The sequence below is a fragment of the Lepisma saccharinum genome, chromosome 14 (genome assembly GCF_977018435.1).
Source record: "Lepisma saccharinum chromosome 14, izLepSacc3.1, whole genome shotgun sequence".
NCBI classification, from domain to species: Eukaryota; Metazoa; Arthropoda; class Insecta; order Zygentoma; family Lepismatidae; genus Lepisma; species Lepisma saccharinum.
The window spans coordinates 45,677,660-45,702,192 of record NC_139242.1 but is presented as its reverse complement, the minus strand read 5'-3'; the positions used below and the strand labels follow the sequence as shown (position 1 = coordinate 45,702,192).

The following is a 24,533-nucleotide window of genomic DNA, read 5'->3' as shown; positions in this document are numbered from 1 at the left end:
CACTGCTTGCCGCCATGTTCGCTGCAACTGCTGCGCATGCGCGAAATACGTCATGCCGGGCGCTAGTTACTCGCGAAGGAATACATTACGTAACCCGCACGTTTCATCATGATCCGGCTATTCATCGATTTTTTACGTACGAAAATCCCGGTCAACCTTGAACGACCCTTGTATTTTCACAGGTCTTCCATTTTGAGCTTAGTAATTACTAATAAGCAGTTAAACTCATGAATGTGAACAAATTTCATTCATTAATTAATAACCCGTGGCACAACAGCCCATTAAGGGCCAAGGCCTACCTACCGACTGCCAGCCTCACTCACTCACCCGAGATGGGAGATCATCCAACCGGATACGGGGTGGCATGTGGTCAGCACGATGAACCCCCAGTGGTTGTAAGGTTTCCATGATTGGGTCATTTGTAACTCCCCAATTTCCCGGTCATATACAAAGGCTGAAATCTCAAGACAAAAATTTGATAGTTGATACGTTTCCCCCAGGAGACTCGAACCTGCACGCATTCCACAGCTGGAGGCCAAAGCATGACACCTTAGACTGCAAGGCCACGGTGCGGGATCATTCGTTAACGGCTTGATTAAAAAAAAGCAGCTCAAGAACCAGGAAGTGCTAATTTTATTCTGTAGATAAAAACACATCTTTACTTCTCTTAATCTGAGACTGGCAAGCTCTGACCATCTTCAATCAAACATTATGAGGTAGCCCATAATTAGTATTGATTAATACGTCTTCATTACAATTGTATAAAAATCTTTCATAAGGTTTGAATTAAGGCTGAGCCAATACTGATACTCTTACTGATTCATATTTGAAAATTGTAACAATTAAAGCAATTCAAAGTACTGCTTAATATTAGCGGGCAATTATTCCACTCTAATCAAAAGCATCAATTTACCAGAGTTTTGTTTTAAAATATTACATCGAAACGTAAATATATACCTGTTAAGTAATAACAAAATAAACTTATTGTTAAATAAGTTCCAAATGATACTTCCCAATATTCATACATCGGTATCAGATCAGCTCTAGTTTGAACATATTATTTTCTTCATAACTGACATCTACATAACTTTTATTGATATCAGAAAGCAACAGGCTATTCATGCAAAAGTGATCATAGATTTATTGTCAAGCTCAATGCTTTTTACCAACAGTTGGTTCCATTTTCAATACATGTACACACACATAAAAACCTTTCAGATTGACACCTGATGATATAAAATAGTGTATATACAAATATGGTAAAACTTGGAAAGTTTTATAAATAAAATGCACAAAAAATTATATAAAATAGTTAACAAGATCTACAGTAATGAATCCATGACAGAATCCAAGCAGTAGTTGCTACCAATTCTCTTCAGTCCTTCAATATATCATTCTAGTTGACCTGTATAACCATGTCAACTTTCAAACTACACTCTACAGAGTCAAAAACATTTCTGCTATTTCCACAGCATTGGAACTGTTTCTAAAGACTTCAGCTCTCCTCTGATGCCTTAGTTCTCTCTATCATGTCCAAGTTTACCAAATGACGCATGGTTGGTCTACCATGAGGGCAATTCTGAAAGAGACAATCGTCTTGTAGAGATATGTTGACTACATTCATTTTATATTTTATGTTTGTTCCATGTCCTTGTGGTTAAAAAGTTTAGAATGTACGACATGTGCTAACCTTTATACCTCCCAGCCACAATTAATGTGGCATTCCTTGAGAACTACACACGATAATTCAGTTATGTCTCTTTTGTTCACTAGTATACATATGAAGGTATGACATACTCAAATTACAAAACAATATATCCATTGTTACTGTTATTAATGAGTGGAGATTGAAAAAGTACATTGTTACACCTGTAATATTATGAGATAGATTTATAAAAATTGATAGAACTCCTAACCATTGCATTTTTAAATTTAAATTTTACATTTAATATTGAATTAGTTACCCAAGGCTGTTCAATTTCGCTCATGTGTGTCACCAACTTTGTCATTTCCCTTATGTTTAGTGATGTTCCAATCATCACAGATTTCCGACAGGCTCTTGAAGCAAACATCGCCTGCACTCTCGATGGCCTGCACATTGTATTTGGAGAGTCCTGCAAATAAAAAGTTGGCATTTGCATACAGGATAATGATACATGTTCTCACGTATTTAAAAATAATTTACAATTACAAGAAAACCAAATGCATGCAGAGAAAATAAAAATTGTAATTTTCTTAAGTCATCAGAGAAGAAAAGTATATTCATGGAGAAAGAGAACTTCACATGCTTTGGTTGCTGCAATTAGGTAGCTGATGCAAATGTACTGGTCGATACCAGTCGTATCACTGAAATTTATTTACTGATACCAGTTGATCCTTTTCCGGCAGTTGGTGTTTTGCAGGATCCATAAAAATGTTGTGCAACACTTTTGCCGAGTGTAATTATCCTGGAAATTATGCAAAATTCTGAGTCTTCATTTATTTTGCACCAGCATTGTGTTTAAAACTGGATTTTCTCATCACATAACACACATTTTAATATTTGAGTAATTCTTGAATATTTTAAATTGAAAGTCTGGAAAATTGATGAATATAATTGGAGCAGAACACAAACTAATAGAACAACTTTTAAGCAGGGGCGATTCCTCAATGTAGGAAGTGAGGAACTTCCTACAGTTCATTTTTACTTATTTCTAGTTGTCTACTTTTTAGGAGTTTAATGCATGTTATAAAATTATGAACGTACAATTGCCTAGGTTAGCTACTGTCAAGAGTCGACTGCTCTCGGTCGCTCCAATAGCAGTCCAAACTTCCAAGACGATGAACACGGGCTTTTCTGCCGCTCGCTGAGGAACCTCGGTGGTCATCCTACAGACAGATGGGGGAGGGGTGGAAGCGGCAGTGCACGAGAGTGGGGAAAGGTTACGAAGATTGGTGAGGATCGAGGAACCAGCATGACTTTCCTCAATCAGCGATGCCAACCCCAACAAAATGTTACTAAACCAAGCATAATTTGATCTTCGTTGGCACTTAGCACCGTTTCTAGCATAATCTGCAAATGCCAATCCGTGGGAGAGGAAAATCGAATTCAAAGTAATATGTTTTCAGGAAATAAAAATAAAATTATGTCCAAATCTTATTTCTACTTCACCAGCGGACATGTTTCAAATGAAAGAGAGTATGCCGATCCAGCGAAAAGCTTTTATACAACCATGTCACAATCCAACCTCTATCTTTTGTTCATCCTGCCAGATTTAGTTTGTCAGGAGATTTTATGGTAGGAAATCGGTAGAAAGTTGGGGGTAAACAATTTTCTCAAACCTTTTCATGTTTGATGTTGAACCCATGTCATTTGTTGCACCATTTTAAAAAAAATTGGGGGGGGATTTACACTATTACAAACTGTTAAAGTAACGCAAGTTGAAAACTCTAGAGAAGCAGATGCAGAATTACAACTATCCGAAGAAAAAAAAAAAATAAAATCTGAAATATTGTCAATGTTATTTTTGTCGATTTTTATAGGTTCACATTTAAATATTTCGTAGTTCAAAGTGAGGAGCAAGGGCCCCTTGCCACACCTTGAGCATGGGCCTGCAGCTAACATTCTAAATGCAATGGGTAGTACTAAGCAAGACGTGTGAATGTAATTGAACGCATTTTTCAAACCTTCCTTGGTTTACCATAACTTCTTCCTACACTCTGAAAAAGCCACGAGTCGCCACTGCTTTATTTATTACCAATTTTCAAAAAATTAAAAATACTCAAAGTTATATCCAACACTTAAAAATGTCTTTAAAAAAATATTTTCTTAAGTGTTTCAGTGTAAGTTGAAAGTGGTATTGGATCGACCTGGATTGATATGTAATTATTGGATGATACTGATTAATTGGTCTCATCAGTCAGTGTCTTATGCTGAACACAACACAAACATATTTTACTTACTTGCAACATGAAGAGCAACTCGTCAATATCTTCCTTTCCAAATGTCCAACTTTTACTAACTGGAACTGATGTGAGCAGCACCTTCCTTGCATGGTCTCCTACAGCGAAAGAGGTGTGCATTAACATATTTAGAACAAATACTGCAATAAACACACAATTTAAACTTGTGCAAAGATGTATGTGGATATAATAGTGGGGAAAAGAGAAGTGGGCACAGGTGTACTTCTCCCTTCTGCTTGGGGGACTAGTTGGGGCTAACTTTATTCATGCTTTCATCCATTACAAAAATCATCACAGACATTCTCCTTGGGAGAGAGAGGTAATCCCCACATAATCTTATCCAAAAGAAATGGAATTGCTAAAAGGAATTAATACATAATTATAGATGGTTGCAAGTTTATTAAAGAAAACATTTCTTCTTTAGAATAAAAAAGGTATATTTTAATATGTAATAATATTAATGGGTAATCCTGTGTTCATGGCACTGAGCAAATTTTAATGCTGCAAGGCATTTGAAAACACAATCTACATAGGCAATGGAATAGTAAAAATTTAAATTTCCTTAATTTCTATGCAACGAAAGTTTGCATTTTCCTAACTTTACTACAACTGAGAACCACTTGCAACTATATTTGTGAAGGAATTTTTTAAAGATATTACACCCATTACGTATTTGTCTTCTTATCTAAAACTTCAATAGAAGTGCTCTGTTTTTTGCTCGTCTGTATAAATTCCTGAAAAAAATCTGACAGTCAACTACAATTTCCCTTTCTTTGTTCAACAGTGATGTGAAAGAAAATTTGTCTTGCCCATAGTTGACATTAGCCATGCTTTAATATGTCTCATTGCAGAAAAAGACAGTTCAGCTGTAGCTGAACACACTGGCAGTCTTCCGCATAAGTATGTAATAAATCTACGTCAACTGAAAATGATCACATACCCAGGGTGCGATTTATAATTTTATCAGAGAAGGAGGGGGATGAAATTTGTTGGTTTGCTATCTTAATAATCTTATAGCTGTTTGCAAAGAGCTCACCAGAACACTATTTAGTAGGCTCTAATAAGTTACCATTCATTTAAACCTTGCATGCAGATCTTTTTTACCAATATACTATGCATGCTTATAATTAGACGTTAATTGCGCAATATTAATCTAACAGAAATCAACACCATTCTAAGTTGTGTTGATTCAGATATAGTCCAGTACCACCTACTGGCAAATGAGAAACCAAATAAGAATGAACAGAAATGAATAAGTTTTGCCAACATTTAATGAGCAGCGACATATCTAAAAATAATGCTTAATGAAATAATGTGTATTTTTATATATAGATACATATGGGACTTTTCTTTAATTTTCTTTCTCAAATTCAATAGTCTAAGCCTGTTTGCTGGATGCCTGACTTTTACTATTACTAAAGTCTCTATTAAAAGGAATGATCATTTTGTCATCTCTGCCTTAATCTCACAAACAGTATGAGCACATCAAATAATGATTTTCTGATAATTTCCAATCTCCAAGAGATGATTACGATTTCTTGTTGTTACATATTCTTCCACGGTAATCTTTCAGTAGGTTAGTTGAAACAACAAATAAGCTGCTTCTGACATCCACAATAATCAATTTATGCTGAGCAGTGGTGGCACCTCTTTATCACACTTTCTTCAAAGCCTATGTTCAATCGAGATATTTCACACCAAAGCGACACGCAAAATGCTTATGTAGCCTGTCATGTCTCCAAGGTGAGAAACATTTCTGTTGATTGGCTCATTCCCAAGCGACATGGGACATGTTGCTTCGGTATGCATTCTCCCTTACGTTGTCATATTATGCCATTCCAAGTCATATTGAGTGCTGAATGTTAGGTATTGAAGTGAGGCCCGTGTTACTGTAGGCAAACCATCGATCCTACTTTGAAAGAGAAGCCGCATTTACTTTCCTGTACTGGCGGCAGTCTCTATAAAGATCAGCCGTCGTCTTTCTTTCTTTCCTTCAGTGTTCTTAAGAATTGTGTGGATTGTTTTTTTGTTTTCGATAATTGCCTACAGCTCAGTGTGAGTTGTTTTATAATTTTTATTTCTCATATTTTCTATTTTATTTTATTATATTTTTTGTATTGTTTTATTTTCCGACTACTAGTTCATCCTCTTTTATCCAAGTCATAGTGGAACAAAAATTTCAGTTGCTTTCAAGGTATCACCAGGTCATGCTCTTGAAATTATTTAACGCAAGTTATATTGTGGTGTTAGTTTTCTTGTTAAAACGTTCTACTTGTTCTATGTAACATCTCTAGTAAATGTATTCAAGGAGATAAGATAGTAATCTAACTAAAAGGAGTTTGTGTTGCAAAGAGGAATAAAGTGCCCATTCCAAGAATCCGAATAGCACCGAGAGAGCACAGTTGCCACTTACCCATCACTTGTCAGTTCGAACACTACTTACCAAACTATGGGACTAAGACATTTAATACGGAATCAAAAGGCGGGCTCGAAGTAAACGTATTGACTGGAATGTACGGTTGGAATTGGTGTGCGATTTCTTCTTATGTACTTCTTCACAGTAAGATGTTTCTGAAAAAATTTTTGGCCGTCTGTTGAATTTACGCCGCCTCTACAACATTGCAGTATGGCTATGTGCAGTAGCCTACTGGAGTCCAAAATTTTCAGAAGGTTTTACGTAGTTTAGACTGTCAGGGGATAGTGATTATGGATGTTAATTTCAATCACGAAGATGCATTTTGTATGTAGAGGTATTTAGTGTCCGTGTGTGTCCTTTCAAAATCTGTCGCCATCAAATTCGGTAAGTCGATATAATTATTAAATCCTGGACGGTTAATGCGATGTGACATATATATATATATATATATATAACAAAGTGTGAAGTTACTCATCCGTGATTAAGTTTTGTTAAATATTATGTTTCCATTACCAATTAAGTTTTGTCATTATGAAATCATATAACATCTACAAAAAATTCAATTATTTTAGAATACTTATGATGATATACCCATAATTGGTATAGAAGAGGTATATTGCAATAGAGATGGCGTTTTTTTTAAAAAAAATAATATGGTATGCATATTTTAATGATTGAATTTAAACGTATGGGCTATAGTAGTATTTTACACCGTTCCACAGGTTATTTTTATTTTGCTTTTGTGAATTATCATTTTGTGTACTGTTATCAACTTTAATAATACTACTAATTATAGTGAAAATCAAAAACTTGGAAAAATACTTAGGTAAAATATGTTTGCTGGGTTCGATCCCCGGCCGGTTCAAATCCGGGAACTTTTCTAACGATGGAAGCGGCCCCGGCACCCACCCAGCGTCGAATAACATGGGTACCTGGGGGAAACCCTGGGTGGTAAAGGCGGTCAGGGGCGTGATGCTGATCACATCACCCCCACTCACGACCGGATCAAGAAAGTGTGGGGCGTTACCCCCACACCCCCTATACGCCTTCATGGCGTGGTGCTATGCACAGGGGAGCACAAAGAGGAATAAAGTTCACAAATAAATGCAATTTATTTTCAACATCGCACCCCCCTAAATTTCATTCCACATTTGAATTTCAAACTCAAATTTAACTAATGAACTTCATGATATCTTTTCTTGCAATAATCTTCCATCTGACAAGACAGATTGTTCTAACAAAGTAAACGGATTGACAGAATTATTTTTCATTTTCCACACAGCTTTCTTTTCTTTCCTCCTTAAAATAAAACCTAGATTGTGAAAAACTTGCCTCGGGGCATTTAAAATGTGCATAAATTTAATGGAATTCCTATTAATAAAAATTGCAATTTATCACGTCTACGGAGAAAAATTCACGCAGAATTCACATTTAACTTCCGGAGCCAATAATTCACGCAGAATTCCCGGTGAGTAGTCACACTGAATCCACTTATGGTTCATTCTTCTGCGCAGTTTTTTTTATTGCTATCCATTTTGCCACCTGTCTGGTAGTATGTGCAAGTGGGTTAGAATCACTTCATTACCTCTCTCCACATAACTGCCAAATGGATATCTTTAGACACAAAAGGTTGCATTTTCTGAAAGTTTCCTAACACCTTTGACAATAACAAAAGATTCAAGTTCATGAACAAAATTAATGCAGAATGTACTTACTTTTGAATTTGTAGTCAGTATACATCCTTTGACTACCATCAAATGGATTCACTGAACTTGTGAAGAGTTTCATGTGAAAGCATATAGGAATGACAGGATATGGAACCTTACAAGTTTCAGGAAATCAGATGTGAAGAACACACACAATCAAAAACAAATATGCCTCACTAAAAGCAGCTCCACTAGTAGTCCATTGTGAAAAAAGTCTTAAGGTGTTTTGGAAGAATGAAAAATGTAGTCATTCATACATATGTACTCAGAAGCTACGAGTGGATGCTGGAAATGGCCAATAAATATAATCGAACAATAGAGATTACCGGTAGTTCACAGCAAAGAATGTATACCATATCCTACTATGTGATACCTTTAAATTCATAACAACAAAATACAGGCTATTAATACAGTCCATCACAAAAAATAGCACCACTCTTAAAAATTGCATGTTTAGCGTCATTTAATAAAAATCATGATTTTTATCAACCCTGCATGCGACCATGGCTCCACCCATGTTCTTATCTGGATCACAGGCTCGGAACAAAGGAAATTGTTTTCTATATTGTCCAGTTGCCGAAACATACATAATTCACAGTGGAGCACAAACACAGTGCTGCTATTATTTTTGACGGACTGTATAAATATCAGATTGATAACTTGAATGAGAGTTTAATGTGGTCAATTAATTTATTACATAACGTCACTGAAATATTCCAGATAACTAAATTTGTTTTAAATGTCAAAGATATAAAATTTATCAAAATGGAATTTGTGTAGTTTCTGCCATATATTTCATCCTACTATGTTAAAAACACAGCTGCAGTTAGCGCTGAAAATCAGAATAATAAAAATTACATCAAACTTTCATTAAAGAAATCCACTTTTACTACACAATGTTGATACATACTTTATAAAAAATTCACATCCGGCATACCTCACATGATATGTAACTGGAATCTGTGCTTAATTATTTTCAGATATCTGATAATGTAGTTATTAGTACGAGGGTCGCTATTTATATTTTGAGCCTTGGCAACACTGATTGAAGTTAGGCGAGATTTGACGTTTGGATGGAATCGTCTGGCATTATTGACCATAACGTACTTCAAATGTTTTGTCAATAGCTTCATTTGTGTTGTTTATGTTGCCTTGGAGATTGCGCGACAACAATAAAATGGAATTAACTCGTGAACATTTTTGTGCGATGATTTTTTACGATTTTCGACGTGGATTATCAAGACAAGAGTGCATCGATCAACTTACTTCCACATTTGGCGATGAAGCCCCATCCTTTGCCACCGTGAAATGCTGGTATAACTAATTTAATCGTGGCCGCCATTCGCTCACCGACGAGATTCGCAAAGGTCGTCCAAAATCAGTTGTTGTTCAAGAAAACATTGATGCTGTGCAAAACCTAATACTGCAAGATCGTCATGTGACATACTGTGAGATTGAGGCAACCATAGGCATTAGTTCCACCAGCATATATAAAATATTACATGATCATTTAGCTGTGAGAAAGGTATGTTCTCGTTGGATCCCACACAATTTGACAAAAACTCAAATAGACGCTCGCGTCAATTGGTGCAAACAAATGCTCAATAAATACAATTATGGTGCTTCAAAAGACGTATATAAGATTGTAACAGGTGACGAATCATGGATATATGCATATGAGCCAGAACGTAAACAGCAGTCGACTGTATGGGTGTTTCAAGATGAACCCAATCCAACAAAAGTTGTTCGCGATCGAAGCACATCAAAACAAATGGTCACCTGTTTTTTCGGGAAAACTGGTCATGTGGCAATTGTGCCTTTAGAGGAACGTAGAACGCTCAACTCTGAATGGTACACAACAATTTGTTTGCCAGAGGTCTTCGGTCAAATACGGAAAACAAACGAACGCTGTCCGATCATTCTTCATCACGACAATGCCAGCTGTCACACATCTCGTCTAACAACCGACTTTATGAACAGTCAAAAAATAGAATTGATGGGTCATCCGCCGTACAGTCCTGATTTGGCACCCAATGACTTCTTCTTGTTCCTGAATGTCAAGAATAAATTGCGTGGACAACGATTTTCGTCGGCGGAAGATGCCGTTGATGTGTTCAAAAACCATATTATGGAGGTGTCTCAAGAAGATTGGAAAAACTGCTTTGACAAATGGTTCGAACAAATGCAAAAGTGTATTGACCATAAAGGAGAATACTTCGAAAAACAATAAAGCAGTTTTCAATGCCAAATTCCTGTTTTTTCATTGTTAGGCTCAAAATATAAATAGTGACCCTCGTATGAACCCATTTGTCATCTTCCATACACCTGTTTGCTTTCAATGTAAAAATACAGAATCAAAGAAAACGTCAATTTAACTCTCACCATTATTGTACATGTAGCAACTACAAGCTTACCATTTTCTTCAACTGTGAAACTAAATCCATTCTTCTCAAATATGTGCAAATTGTCCATCAGCAAGTTTTCATTAACGGCACTCAGAGACAATGTTTGAGGTCTGAAACATGACAAGAAATAAAAGAATTGGAACGTTACCAGTGTATTTTTGTGTGCAAAACAGATAAAAATACAAGTGGCCTGTTAGATAGCACTTTGAAATCTGACACCAATTCCCACCGATACTGATATCAAAATTTAAAAGTTGTTCAAAGTATTGATTAATATAATGGGTGAGTATCCCATTCTAATTATAAGCATCAATTACCATAGTTCTGATTCAAAATATTCAAGAATTATAACGGAACACTAAAATACATTACGTAATTACAAAATGCAGTTTCTCACACAATATTGGTGTAAAATAAATGGAAGTTTCCAATTTTGTGTGGGTGTGTCGAGCTTTTGCAACGGTGGTGACTGGTTCACCAATGTTGTTGGTGTTTGCTGCTACAGTCCCGTATTGTCATCTGTTCTTTTGGTGGGAAGTCAATATAGTTATGCTTTTTGCAATATAAAATATTTGCATTTGCATATCCTGCAGGACACTTTCCAGAATCAGATATCCTGCTTATTACTCTGACCCACACTATTATGGAGTCCAAATATTCCAGGAATTATGCAAAATGTGCAGTTTTTGGAAATTATAGACCCTATATTATGCAACAAAAGTAGATTTAATACATTTGGAGAAACTAGTACTCACTTTATCCGCGAAACTGTTTTTTCTTCTTTGTAGATTTTGTGATTAAATGACAAAGCATTTTAACATGTTGATTCTCACATGTGAAAACATGATTATTTTAATGCAAAACTAGTAATATATAGTATAACGGTAACTATGGACTACTTGTATACTAATTTTCATAACTAATCTGAATAACTTTATATTGCTATGATGTTCACATTGATATAAATGAGGGCTGGAAAAAGGTATTGGTTCAAAGTGATAAGATCTCGGATTATCCTGGTTTCAGAGCATTCCACAAAATAAAGAAGCACAAGTTAAACTTATGGGTTACCTTTTTTAAAAAAAATATTCTCCAAAATAACAATTACAAATCTACCAATTCTGACATATGAAAATAATATTGTACGAAATTTGAAATCTTACACTATTAGTTTCTGGTTTTCAAGCGTAGTGTTTCTCTGCAAAGTTTCAAAGTTGTACTTTTCATCTGTTGCATGCTGGTCTATGATGAACAGATCAGAGTGAAGGCGAGTGATGATGAAACCTTGATTGAACTGTCCAATGATCTCCATCTACAAAAGAAAATGACAATGTAAAAAGTTTATCTTGTATTGTCTACATACTACTCACAAACACATTGACTTTTACTCTGAAAATTGAAATTAAATTTTTATGGCGATTCTGACTGAGGAGGATTACATAATAAATAGTAGCTTAACGTTGGCTTATGTATCATAAAAAATTCATGACATTTAGAACATGATTTGAATACTCACAGGTTTCAATTGATGTGAAATTTGTACAAACAATAAAAATAAATGTAAATCATGTGTATCAAAATGTTATACCACAATTAATATTATTCATTTGAGTTGGAGAAAATGATACACTGTATGGCATGCTGCATGTTTCCACCATCCATGTACCTGTAATATTGTTCGTAATACATTCTTTTCTCAAACTCCTACGATCATGTAACTTTTAGTAATTATTTTTCTACTGGTATAAGACGTTTATAAAAACTAAAATTTAACTACAACACAGAGAAGGGAAAAATAGTTTGCAGGGTTTAAAGTGGCAAAGATAAAACTAGGTTTGACTGGACTGGCATTACTTATGGGACTAAACCTAAGACACAATTTGAACAGAATAGGTCTGTTAGTTTCAAATGTACCATTTCCTACAAAAAAGAAATTTTCTTAAAAATGGAAAAAAGAGTGTACCTGATTGAATTTATCTTTTGTTACTTCTTTCCGCAACTCATCTTCAGCTTGTTTGTTGTCAGATGGATTGATCTGTGCATGAAATTTTCTTGTAATTTTTTCTTTGGCTGCCTGCCTTTCTTTTAGTAAGCGATTTCTGAGTGTGCCAAAAGAGAATTTAACACCTACACTATGCCTGCATGTCCTGTCAACTTCAGATTCACACATGTCACTTACTTCACATACTGATGCATCATTGGCGATGGAAATTTCACTGACCAAATCTTGTGCAAAAGTATAATCAGGTTTTTCACTTATTTCTATGTCGGAATCTTTCACTTCATCTTTAAGTTTTTCACTAACTTCTATGTCGGAATCTTTCACTTCATCTTTAAGTTTTTCACTAACTTCTATGCTGCAATCTTTCACTTCGTCTTTAACACTGCATATGGAAATACATGAATACATATTCTGTTGTTCGCAATTACTTTTATTATTGTCACAAACTACAATCACTTTAGTGTCCAAATTTTCACTTCCTGTTTCCATGCATGGCTGTGTACTGCAAGCATCCATTTCATCACCACTTTGTTCTTTGTCACAAGACTGAACCTTTGAGATTTTCTCAATATTGTTGCTGTAGCTAGCTTCCATGAATTCTGACTGGTTGCTTTCGTTTCTCTCCTTTCCTCCCTTGGAATGTGCCAAGAAAAATGTATCCATCCTAGGTTCTGTAACAAAATATGCATTGTATAAAACAAACACACTTTTATAATGCCAACACTTTGAAGGTGTCACAATGTTATTGTCAAAGAAAACAAGAGATATAAGAACTAAGGGACACACTGAGTCACTGTGCATGTGACTTTGTGCATGTGCATGTGGTGCAATATATAGTAGGATGCACTGCTTCTCACCAGGTGGTTCCAGAGAAGGGAGGGGTTTGTGGGCTCATGTGAATGGACTCTTCGACATAAAATACTGTAAGACGTAAGCGAGTTACTAAAGATATATACGCGAAACTTACTTGTAAATGTTCTATTAATTTCGGTGGCCATCCACTTCTGGAAGTCATCCTAACAGTAAAGCATCGAGTTCCCAAGTGGATGGTGGCAGAGGCCACTGAAATTAATGTAACATTTACAAGTAAGTTTTGCGGATATATCTTTAGTAACTCGCTTACGTCTTATTCTTATATTATCAACCACGTTGTTTATTTTCCTCAACATGAATAAAATACTAATTTTCAATCTCATATTTGTAACCACTACCTGCTGATACTGACGTCAATAATGATAAGCTGTGACCATATTCCAATTTAAAGATTTCAACTAAAGTGGTAACAGCTTTCCTTTTGCAATTGTCTGGATTTACCTTACTGTTTGGGTCCTGCACTGTGGTTGCGTGGTTTAAAGCATCATACTTTGGGCTCCATCTACTGGACACATGCAGGTTAGAGCCTCCTGGAGGAAGCGTAGCAACTTTTCTCCTGAGATTTCAGCCTGTGTATGGGACACGTGGCCAACCAGCATCGTGAGGAAATTGGTGAAATACGAATGAGTGGTGTAGCCCGGTCATGGAAACCTACGACTGGGGGGTTCATCATGCTTATCACACATCACCCCGTAACTGTTTGGATGATCTCCCACCTCAGCAGGTGGGAGTGAGGCTGGCAGTTGGTAGGTAAGGCCTGACCCTTATGGGCTATTGTACCACAGGTTATTATTATTATTATGATTACCTTACGGTTTGGATTTAACGGAATTTGATAATCACAATGTGGTTTGTAAGCTTGATAGAAATCATGGAATTTATAGCTTTAGTCTAAATTTTTAATCCCAATTTTGTAAAATAAACAAAGCAGTATTGTGCAGAATATAAAACAGAGCACACAAGTGTAAAAGTGAAGCAAGAGAAAATTTCTAGCAAGCAACAATGCATGTCATCTTACAGATAAATATATCACCTTTGTATAAAATATTCACATGAAGCACTTCCACATCTTAGGTACCACATCACAATAATGAAACACACAAGAGCATTTTCTTCATGGACCTGTAAGTAATTTATTATAACATTTTGAAAATAAATTACATTAATTAAAGAAGAAATAACTTAGTCACTATACAATTTCAGCTGAAAAACTATTTAATTTTCAAAAGATTTCTTTGTTAAAAAAAATTCTAGTGTACTCAACAAAATTACTAAAATTACTATGTAACTATATACACAAAACACACCAATTTGAACGGATATTCTTACAGATTCTTACTGAAACATATACCAGGACATCCTAACAAACTTAAATTATAGTAAATAGCTCTACACATTAGATTAAATATTTTGTTAGGGATGATTGGGGCATTTGTCTAAATGTAGAACTAGCTTTCAGTCTCATCTCCCAAAAAAATTGGTGTCAAGTGTAGCGATTTTCGGTAATAAACCTAGTTTATTTGTATAAATTACCGAAAATTCTATAATCTTCACCACTGTGTGGTATTTGCAGTTATTTCGCTCTGATTACGAACGTAAAGTGACGTAGTTCACTAAAAATCGCTGTAGGTGTCAGCACCTGTTACACTGTCCAGTTTATTCCTTAATCACGCCAGGTTCGCATGACGTAACTCGGAAGTGCCGTGCGAAACCAGCACACACAGCCGAAACACACGACAGTTCGTATCATGCATCACAAGGGGAAGCAGCAATCACCAGTCACGGCAGTTCAATTGGTATCAAGGGGACTTTGCCATTTTAGGCAATAGCGATACATGGGGAGTACTATTCAAGCAATTTTTTTTTGTAAGCAGAGTCATGAACTAATACATAATAGTAACGTCTGGCTTAATACATAAATATCCAGATGCACGGAGAATACGCGTGGACGGAAACCCGAATGGTTGGTCAAATTCTAACTGGTTGATCAACACGTTTGGAGTTTGCACTACAAGTACAGAAGCCTAGTTAAACACCACAGGACGTCTTGCAGAACTTTTTTTTTTTTTAAAAAAAAAAGGTATGAAAATTACATCTTAAAAGTGCATCCCGCAGTATTTAGTTGCGTAACGTGACATACACAAGTTGGTAGAATTTGAATTACGTGAGATAGTGCAAGTTAAACCCCCTTACCCTCTTGAACACATTTTTACGTTTGATTATTGCGTGTTCTATCTGTGTATTGCTCCATTGATAAGCAGCTAAAACAAATCTCCACATATACATATATTTGCTTGAGTGAAATTCTCAAAAACGCTTAGTTTGGAACAAGCGAGTTTGACAGTAGTAATTGTGCATAAATGGGCAAATTGTCGTTAATTGGAAAAAAGCCATGAAAATAAATTATTAGCTATACAAGAAAATAGAATTAATTGCCACACGCAATTGTTGTTAAGTTGAGAAGAGTTGAAAGGGGAAATAAACCATCACAAAAATATATTCTGGGAAAATCGCGACAGTGGTTATTTTGCGACGTATATATAGTTCTGGCATTGGTAGCTTGATTCGAAAGAAAGTAAAATCACTAGAACCTTCCTTACTCATGAGCATTTAACATTCATTCGCACTTTTTACTTGTCTAATTCACATAATAAGAGTAATGTAAAAGGAAAAGCCAAGGCCACTAGCCACGATTTATAACGTACCAATACAAGAGTTGAACCCTTGTCTATTAAACCCTATCTTGCTGAACAAAATTGTGAATTGGTTTTGAGGTTCCTTATAGGTTCCTTGTTATGTAGTCGTGTTGAATTAAACGGAGAAATTGTTGATATTTAATGAATGTAAAATATTAAGATAAGCAAAGCAATCTTTTATCTTTCTTGTTGCGAATTGTTATTGTATTGAAAGCAACCACTACTGGATGAATACACAAAATAAATGAATTGTTATTGTTAAATGAACGCACAAGTGAATAAAATTGAGAAAGTTGTTGTAAAATTGAAGTACGAGTAAGATAATTTATCCTTGTCACGAAAAGATCCAATAAGTGTGGGCATACATATACGTGGGCGTACCCAAAAGAAACCGAACTAATTTTGTGATGGGCAGAGCTTTTGTAGTACCGCATTTTGCTGCTAGGAGCACATAGAGCAAACCTTCCTGAGTCCGTAAGCCGAGTGCAGTCGCTGAAGCAGGTCTGGACACGTTTCGGCGGAGTTTAGAGTGACAGCTGTTTTGTGTGATCGTCGTTCTTGCAATGGCTGATTTTCAGGAACAGCGTGCGGCGGTGAAATTCTGCTTTTTGCTCGGAAAGAGTGGAACAGAAACTCTTGAAATGTTAAAAACGGCTTACAAGGACAATGCTATGGGGAAAACTCAAGTGTTTGAGTGGTTTTCCCGTTTCAAAAATGGTGAAATGTCAATTGATGACAAACCTCGTTCTGGTCATCCTTCCACGGCCCGAACACATGACAATGTTGAAAAAATTCGTGAAATCATCAACGAAGATCGACAATGGACCATTGAACAAATTGTGGAGCTGTCGGGAGTGACTTGGAGTTCAGTGCAGCGAATTTTGACAAGACGATTTTGGAATGAAAAGGTTGGCTGCCAAATTCGTGCCACGACTGCTGACCGCTTAACAAAAACAAGGTCGCATGGAAGCATGCCGTGCTTTGAAAGAAGAGTCCCAAAATGATCCAAACTTTCAAAAATTATCACAGGTGACGAAACATGGTGCTATGCTTATGATCCCTAATCGAAGCAACAATGAAGCCAGTGGAAGACAAAGTTTCTCCGCGCCCCAAGAAAGCTCGTCAAGTGAAATCACACATTAAAACAATGCTGCTTTGTTTTTTCGATGTGAGGAGTCGTCCATTCAGAGTTTGTTCCGCAGGGTCAGACTGTTAACCAGGCTTTCTACTTGGAAGTATTGAAACGATTGCGCAACAGTGTGCGGTGGAAGCGGCTCGATTTGTGGCAGTTGGGTGACTGGTTTTTCCATCATGACAATGCCCCGGCTCACACAGCCCTGTCTGTACGACAATTCTTGACCAAAAATGGTATGACCCCTGTTCCTCACCCCCCACACTTATCCGACCTTACCCCATGTGAATTTTTTTTTGTTTCCTAGAATGAAAGGAGACATGAAAGGAAAGCATTTTGCTGATGTTGCTGAGGTGAAGAAAAAAACGATGGAGGTGCTGTCACGCATCACAAAAGATGACTTTAAAAAATGTTTTGAAAAATGGAATCAAAGATTGGACAAGTGTCTTAATGCAAGTGGAGAGTACTTTGAAGGGGATTGAAGGTTTGTACTTAAATTGTGAATAAATAAGTTCACAAAAAAATTAGTTCCGTTTCTTTTGGGTACGCCCACGTATGTGTAGTTAGGAGGTGAAGGAACTAACATTAACAATCGCTATACTATTTTTTGTGCATGCGCAACTTGAGATTTTCGTGCCGCGTTCTTTTCTTTACAGGAGAATTTTTATGTGAATACAAAACCTAAATTTGGGTTGCCTTATTGCAAGCAACCACCCATTTCTTGGTTAGGTGTTATATTTCTTTCCTATTCTTTATTGGGCCCAGTCTGAATTAAATGAAATTGAGGTGCTGCGAACAACATGGCAAATACCTTCCGACGTTTTCCAACTTCAGTAATTTTGTAATGATTCTGTGAGTATTAATCTTTTGATCACGGCCTCTAACAATAATAATAATAATAATATAATTTTGGTAGCTTATTATTATTTTTTGATACATCAAAGCAGAACGTTACACAAGAAAGCAGTCACCCTTTTACCACTGTTTTGATATCACTGAGATCTGTGGCCATCGTCTTCCTCCACAGCTGGAAAGAGGAGACACAGTGAATCCACATCTCGATGCATAAGCTGTTTCCAAAGGCCTCAGCGCTCAGAGAATGGTTTATACCCTGATATTCTTACATTAAAAATTAACAACCAAGATTTTTCTTGGGCTTGTCATCACTGATGACTCATCACACAGTCTCTATGGACTTCTAAATGACCATGACATTTTGCAGCTAATGCGTTCCTCATGTTTAGAAACAGAATCACAGCTCTACTTGATTTGGTTTCCTTTATTTTGCTTTTCTGCAACTTTTGGTCCCTTCTCCATCTATACCTTGGGTGGTTGCAGCCAAAATGACTATACACACCACTGTCAACTGACATGAAGTTACTAAGTGGCTCAGATGAAAAATTTCACAATGATTTCTATCAGTCTAGCCTTAAATTTACTGATGGTAAATGCCTTGTATGCTTACTTTTGAGATGTCTGCTGTACTTATATATGCACTTACACTTGATCAGTGTGCTTACCACATTAGTTACATAATCATTTGATCTAATTGATTTACATTCTGAAAATAAGCTAAAAATTGCACCAAATTTCAAATAAAGCAATTCTTGCACAATGATACAGTCACACCAACACACAAACTCTAAACGAAAACTTAAACTGCCTTAGCAAAAATTAATAACAATTCAAATTGATGAAATACTTACGTTTTGACTTTGTAGTGGAACAATTTGTCAAGGATCTTTTCCTATTCTTGTCATTCATTTCTTCCACAGACACTCTCCGACCATTTTCCATGCCCACAGCTGATCCTACTTTGCCAAATTTCTGCAATAATTGGCTCATCTTCAAATCAGCACTTTGTGATCTTAGCAATTGCTTCTTCTCGGGAGAAGAAAACCTTTGGAGCTGTTTTGATTGGTTGCTCACCTCATGCTGTGTCAAACTCCTCTCATACATATGCAACAGAGAGGCCTGAAAGTTTTAAGAAGGCACGGATTATTGTGCAAATATGATTAAAAAAAAAATAAACTCTCTCCACAATGATTATTATATAGTAGGGATGGGCCGATATGAAATTTTGGCCGATACTGATAAAGTACCGATATAAAATTAGAAATGGTCCTTGAAGAACCTGAAATGTTCATTGATCTCCTTAATAAATGTGTGTTTTGAGGTGACTGAAGTGCAAGAGAAGCTAAATATATAGACATTTACTTTTTAGAAAGAAGAGCATGGAAATTATCCATAAAAATTACAACAAAATGGCAGAATTTTGCACTAAATTATAAGATATTTATCGATATATCGGATCGGTAAAATAATCGGTAATTTTACCAATAAACCGATACACCGATATGCCTATATCGGCCGATACCGATAGAGTACTAATTAATCGGTCCCATCCCTATTATATAGTATGTGAATACAGGTTATTTAGATGTACTGTTGGGTAGACCTACACAATTATAAACTTCGATTTGGTTTACATTCCTTTGCTTTTCTGCTACTTTTAGCTAATTGCAAAGATGAAGATGAGTGACATGATGAAACTGATAAAGGGAAACTCACAAAGAACACCTATGCACTGGTCAGGACCCCTGGTGTCATAGCACCCTGTGCTAATCACTCCACCACGGAGATTGGCAATTACAGCAAACTGAAAAAGGGACCTATTAACGATATGATTTGATTTGCTATATTTTACTTCGCCTTCTGTGCCACTTTTGGCTAATTTGCGAAGATGGGGATGAGTAATGATATGATGAAATTGATGAATAGACATCATAAACGTCCATGCCCAAGCCAGGATTTGAACCTGGGACCCCTGGTGTCGTAGTGATGTGCTAACCACTCCACCATGGGGGCCAGCTATTACTGATATGACAACTTGCAGATGTCACATAAAGTGCATATATATACCCCCTTCCCCTCACATTAAATTTAGATGTAGCTGCATTGAAATTTTAAACTATTTCTAACATGCTGAAAATTTACATGCAAAAAGTGGCTAGATCTCCATGTAAATTTTTATGCCAGGTATACTGCAACTTCATGTTCCACTTAGGCATGTGAACACTAATGTCATCTCTCTGCAACTGAAGGAACCAATTCAAGTGAATTTGCTGTATGAAGAAGTTTATGGCACAGATAGAATAAATGTATTATAACTTCTCAGGTTCTATTCCAGCTTGAGCCACAATTTTTGGGTACCTTTTCAGTAAGTTATAACATAGCTTCTGTGTGCTATAAGCTATAACATACATACCGTATTTACTCATGTATAATGTACACTTTTTTCCAAAATTTTTGTCCCCATAAACTGTGGTGCGTGTTATGCATGGAATAGTTCGGACAGCCAACATGAAACCGTACAGGGTCATTCCATGATTTTGAGACACTTGCATTGATTTTTCATGTTTACAGAACCCTATCATGTTATATATCATTGTAAAGCTTAAATTCTGCAGTTTCTGAATATGGCAACAGTATTCTATTCAAAATGGCGACACTAATGTGCAATGCAATTGAAATAAGCTAATCACAACAGGTGATTTATTGAATAGGTAGGACGTCATTCAATTTTGATCTGCATAGCAACAGTTTTATGACCTACAACTAAGAAATCCATTTCTTGAACCTGGATTATACTGCGCATTATATACGAGATATCTCTTTTGTCAATTTTCCCCATCAAAAACCAGGGTGCGCATTATACACGAACGCACATTATACACGTGTAAATACGGTATATAGCTAGTTCAGGTCCTCCTAAATTGAAATTGGTGTCAGCACTTAAGGCTATTTATACAGAACGCACATTCCCCAACTAAAATTGTTGAAATATTTAAAACACACACACAAAAACAGTTTTAAACAAGTCTATCATTGGTGCACAATTTCATCAGAATTAAACAAACTGTTCACATTTTTGCAGGATATTTGGATTTCGAAACTATATATGAAATCAGTTTAAAAAGATACTTTCTGATAATGAAATCATTGATACTATATTTCATTTACAAAGTTTATGCACATATAGACATATAGTTTCAAGAGGGATCCAATCACTGTAATGTGCTGCTACTGGCAATAGAACCTGTATCCCTTTAAATGTATTCATTCACATTCGTAAGATAAAGTACCCCAAGCACATTGCATTCTGTAATGAGGCATAAAGGGGGACGTGAAGGTAGTGCCTCACACTCTTGATCTCAGCCATTTTTTTGAAGTGATGTGATCAGCATCATGCCCCAGCCACCTCCTGTACCCATTTATTTCAGGTTGGGTGAACCATAGAGCCACTTTGATCAGGGACAAGGCCAGAAAAATTCCAACCACAGATTACTGACCGCAGGTCTCTCACGTGGCAGTCAGACACCTTACTGACTAGACCACTACAGCCCCTAAGCATAATTTATCCCTAGCATCAACCAATGTATTGGACCAGGTTGGCAATGAGAGCAAGATAATGATTTTATATATCCTGAATTATTTTACACCAAAATTTTATGTATAAACATTTACTACTTAGCATATCCAGAGTGTCCCAAAATAGTGTTTACTCTCTTTGAACGTATATAACAGAGAAACTATTAAAGTTACATGACTGAACATTTTGTATTTGAAGCTGCAATACGTTAAGTGTATGTGAGGGCACGTATTCATTTTGTTGTGTTTAGTTCCACCACAGCCCACCAGGCGGTAGGTATTAGTGTACACAGAGTGGCAGAGGTGAGCAATTTTTCATTGGAGCAACGTAAGTGTCGAATATCCACCAAGATCTCCTGATTTAAAACAAACAATTAGATTTCTAACTGTGGGGAACTGGGAAGAAAGATGTGTACGCCACACAGCCACGGACACTTGACGACATGTGACATGCGAGTGAGGTTACTTGCGCTTCTCTTCCTGCAAAAATCACATATCCTCTTTGTCGATCTGTGCACCTGGTCCATAGCATTGCAGACGTTAAAATTCTGCCAATGATCAGGTACGTGACAAAAAAAGTTCACACTTTCTGTTATTAGTGTTCCTGTAATGAACATTCAAAGAGTGTAAACACTCAGAGTGACACTCTGTATAATTAACATACAAAAACAAAATATAACATACCTTAACTATAGCCAGTAACAATTTCTCATTCTCAACAAATATTTTTCTCTTGTCAGGGGTCACATTAACATCAACATCAGTTCGATCTATCTTAATGTTCAAGAGTACAAAAGGATACTGATGACGATTGAACATGTGGTAAACTTCATTCACAACTTTTATCACCTAAAAGAGAAAGTATTACAATGGTAACATGAGAAATGAACTTCTAGCGTTTCAGAATCTGTATAAGTTCAGCTAAAAGTGTATCATAAATATGTTTTTATTATGGTATAATGAGGAATACGTAACATTCAATAGTTTTAAAGAGTAGCAAATGCAGAAGATATAAATTTAAGAGTAATGCAATTTTATAAACAACCCTCATATAATTGATGTTTCATGAATCACCATCTCTATAATCAAATCTGAAGTAACGAGCTTAGCTCATCATTGCTATCCCCATAAGCAGTCCCAATGGGCTATGTGAACTGACAATAGTAATGGAAAAATGTTGTTATTATTTACGAATGAAAAATTATGGATGTTTATAACTCTACCTTGGTTGGTTCACAAGGTCGACCATTGATGTAGAAGAATTGCCTATCAGGTGCACTGCGTCCGCTACCATGCTGACAGGAGGACACAAAACCTTCAACCCGGAAAGGATAAACCACATTGGTCTGTATGCTGAACTCCTCTCTCACTGAATCGGTCAATTGGTGTTCTTCGAATTCCACCAGAGACTGAATCTACAATAAACATCACTGCATGAGTCAATGCACAGCCATAGGGTTGAGCCAACAACACTTTGATATACTTTCAAACACTGATATTCTTGTAGTTTAGGCACACACAGGAGATGTACTACGTAGAAATTTTCAGCGAAAAATGAATGCTCGACCAGGACTCGAACCCAGGTCTCTGGCATACCGTGCCATTGCTCTAACCACTGAGCTACCAAGCCGGCCTGGCCTCGCCTAATTTTTCGCTATCGCTGTTTTACCTGCGTGGAATCGTCTCTGCCAGTGCTACTGCAACAGGATCTGTTGCCTTTGAAACACAGTAGACTTCGATGTTGCCTGGTTTCTCCCAGCGTAGAGATGTTAATTATTGGGCCGTTCCATGTCAAATCGACCAATTTCAGAAAAGTTTCCAGGTCATGGTTTTTTGATTTGCATGAAATTTGGCATGAAGGTTCAATCATGTCTGGAAGGCTTGTATTCCAAATGTTAGGTTCCTCCGAGAAATAGTTCTAGAGTTATAGCCTGTGGAAGAAGGTGGTGCGCAACAGAAAATGTGATCCAAATATGAGAAATGAGCCTCAGACCTAACTTCAGGACTCAATAACTTTGGAACTATTGATCACAGCCTAGTGATATTTACACACCAAACAAACCTCTCACCAAGGAACACATGTATTGCATCAAAATACCCTCAGCTTGTTGACGTTAGCAAATAAAATACCCCAAAATATGACTTAAAAAACCTTACGTGTCAAAAAATGAATATTTTGTGTGCCTGCCGTTACAACTGCAATCCAACCAGGAAGGTGGCATTAATTTTTCTAGTAACCCTGATGTGAGCTCAGTATATGTGGTCTCCATATACCGGGTGGGGCAAATAAAAGTGGCCCGGAGAACAAAGTTCCATGGTACAAAGAAATACAGCAGAGGAAAGGAAATACGGTACTAACCTGACTATAGCAGATGTTGAAAATTACTACCATTCATCTCGACGAATGGCAGCAAGAGTAAGCAGTACCAAAACTTATCTCCAGATGGCATTAGTAGTCTGTGTATGAAACGAGTAGGATCGGCAAATTCACAACCGGTTCAGAGCATAGTGCGGGCTGTGTCAGTGTGAGTGGAGCAGTGCAAAGGGGAAGATGGTACTGACAGTGGAGCAGAGGGTGTTTGTTGTGGAAAGTTACGAGCAAACAAAGTCGTGGAAACAGTGTGGTCAGTTGCTTGCTGAGAAGTTTAATGGTGTCAAAGTGCCAACGAAGAGTGCCATGCAACGCCTAGTCCTAAAATGGCATCAGACAGGATCCGTTGTGAACAAGTCCAAAAACATTCCGAAACGTGTCTGCACACCAGAAAATGTGGCTGCAGTGCACCAGAAAATGCTTCAGAGTCCTACCAAATCAACCCAATGCCTGTCGCAAGAGACCGCCATATCACGTCGATCATGCGGACGAATACTCCACCTGGACCTGCACATGCATCCCTATCGAGTGTTTGTTGTTCATGCATTAAAACCAGCAG

At 36.7% G+C, this 24,533-nt stretch overlaps 1 protein-coding gene across 1 annotated transcript in view; it reads right to left on the bottom strand.

The window, feature by feature from the left end:
• Window positions 1-200: 200 nt before the first annotated feature.
• Window positions 201-24,533, bottom strand: part of Pms2 (mismatch repair endonuclease PMS2) — a 57,019-nt gene continuing 32,686 nt past the window's right edge. Inside the window, exons 7-15 of the mRNA XM_083135513.1 lie at window positions 22,827-23,018; window positions 22,288-22,452; window positions 18,879-19,146; window positions 12,433-13,142; window positions 11,633-11,781; window positions 10,479-10,579; window positions 3,943-4,040; window positions 1,965-2,114; window positions 201-1,579 (exon numbers count right to left, since the gene is read on the bottom strand). Of these exons, the coding sequence (XP_082991639.1) occupies window positions 1,496-1,579; window positions 1,965-2,114; window positions 3,943-4,040; window positions 10,479-10,579; window positions 11,633-11,781; window positions 12,433-13,142; window positions 18,879-19,146; window positions 22,288-22,452; window positions 22,827-23,018 (1,917 nt within the window). The 3' untranslated portion in view covers window positions 201-1,495. The remainder of the gene's footprint in view (window positions 1,580-1,964; window positions 2,115-3,942; window positions 4,041-10,478; window positions 10,580-11,632; window positions 11,782-12,432; window positions 13,143-18,878; window positions 19,147-22,287; window positions 22,453-22,826; window positions 23,019-24,533) is intronic.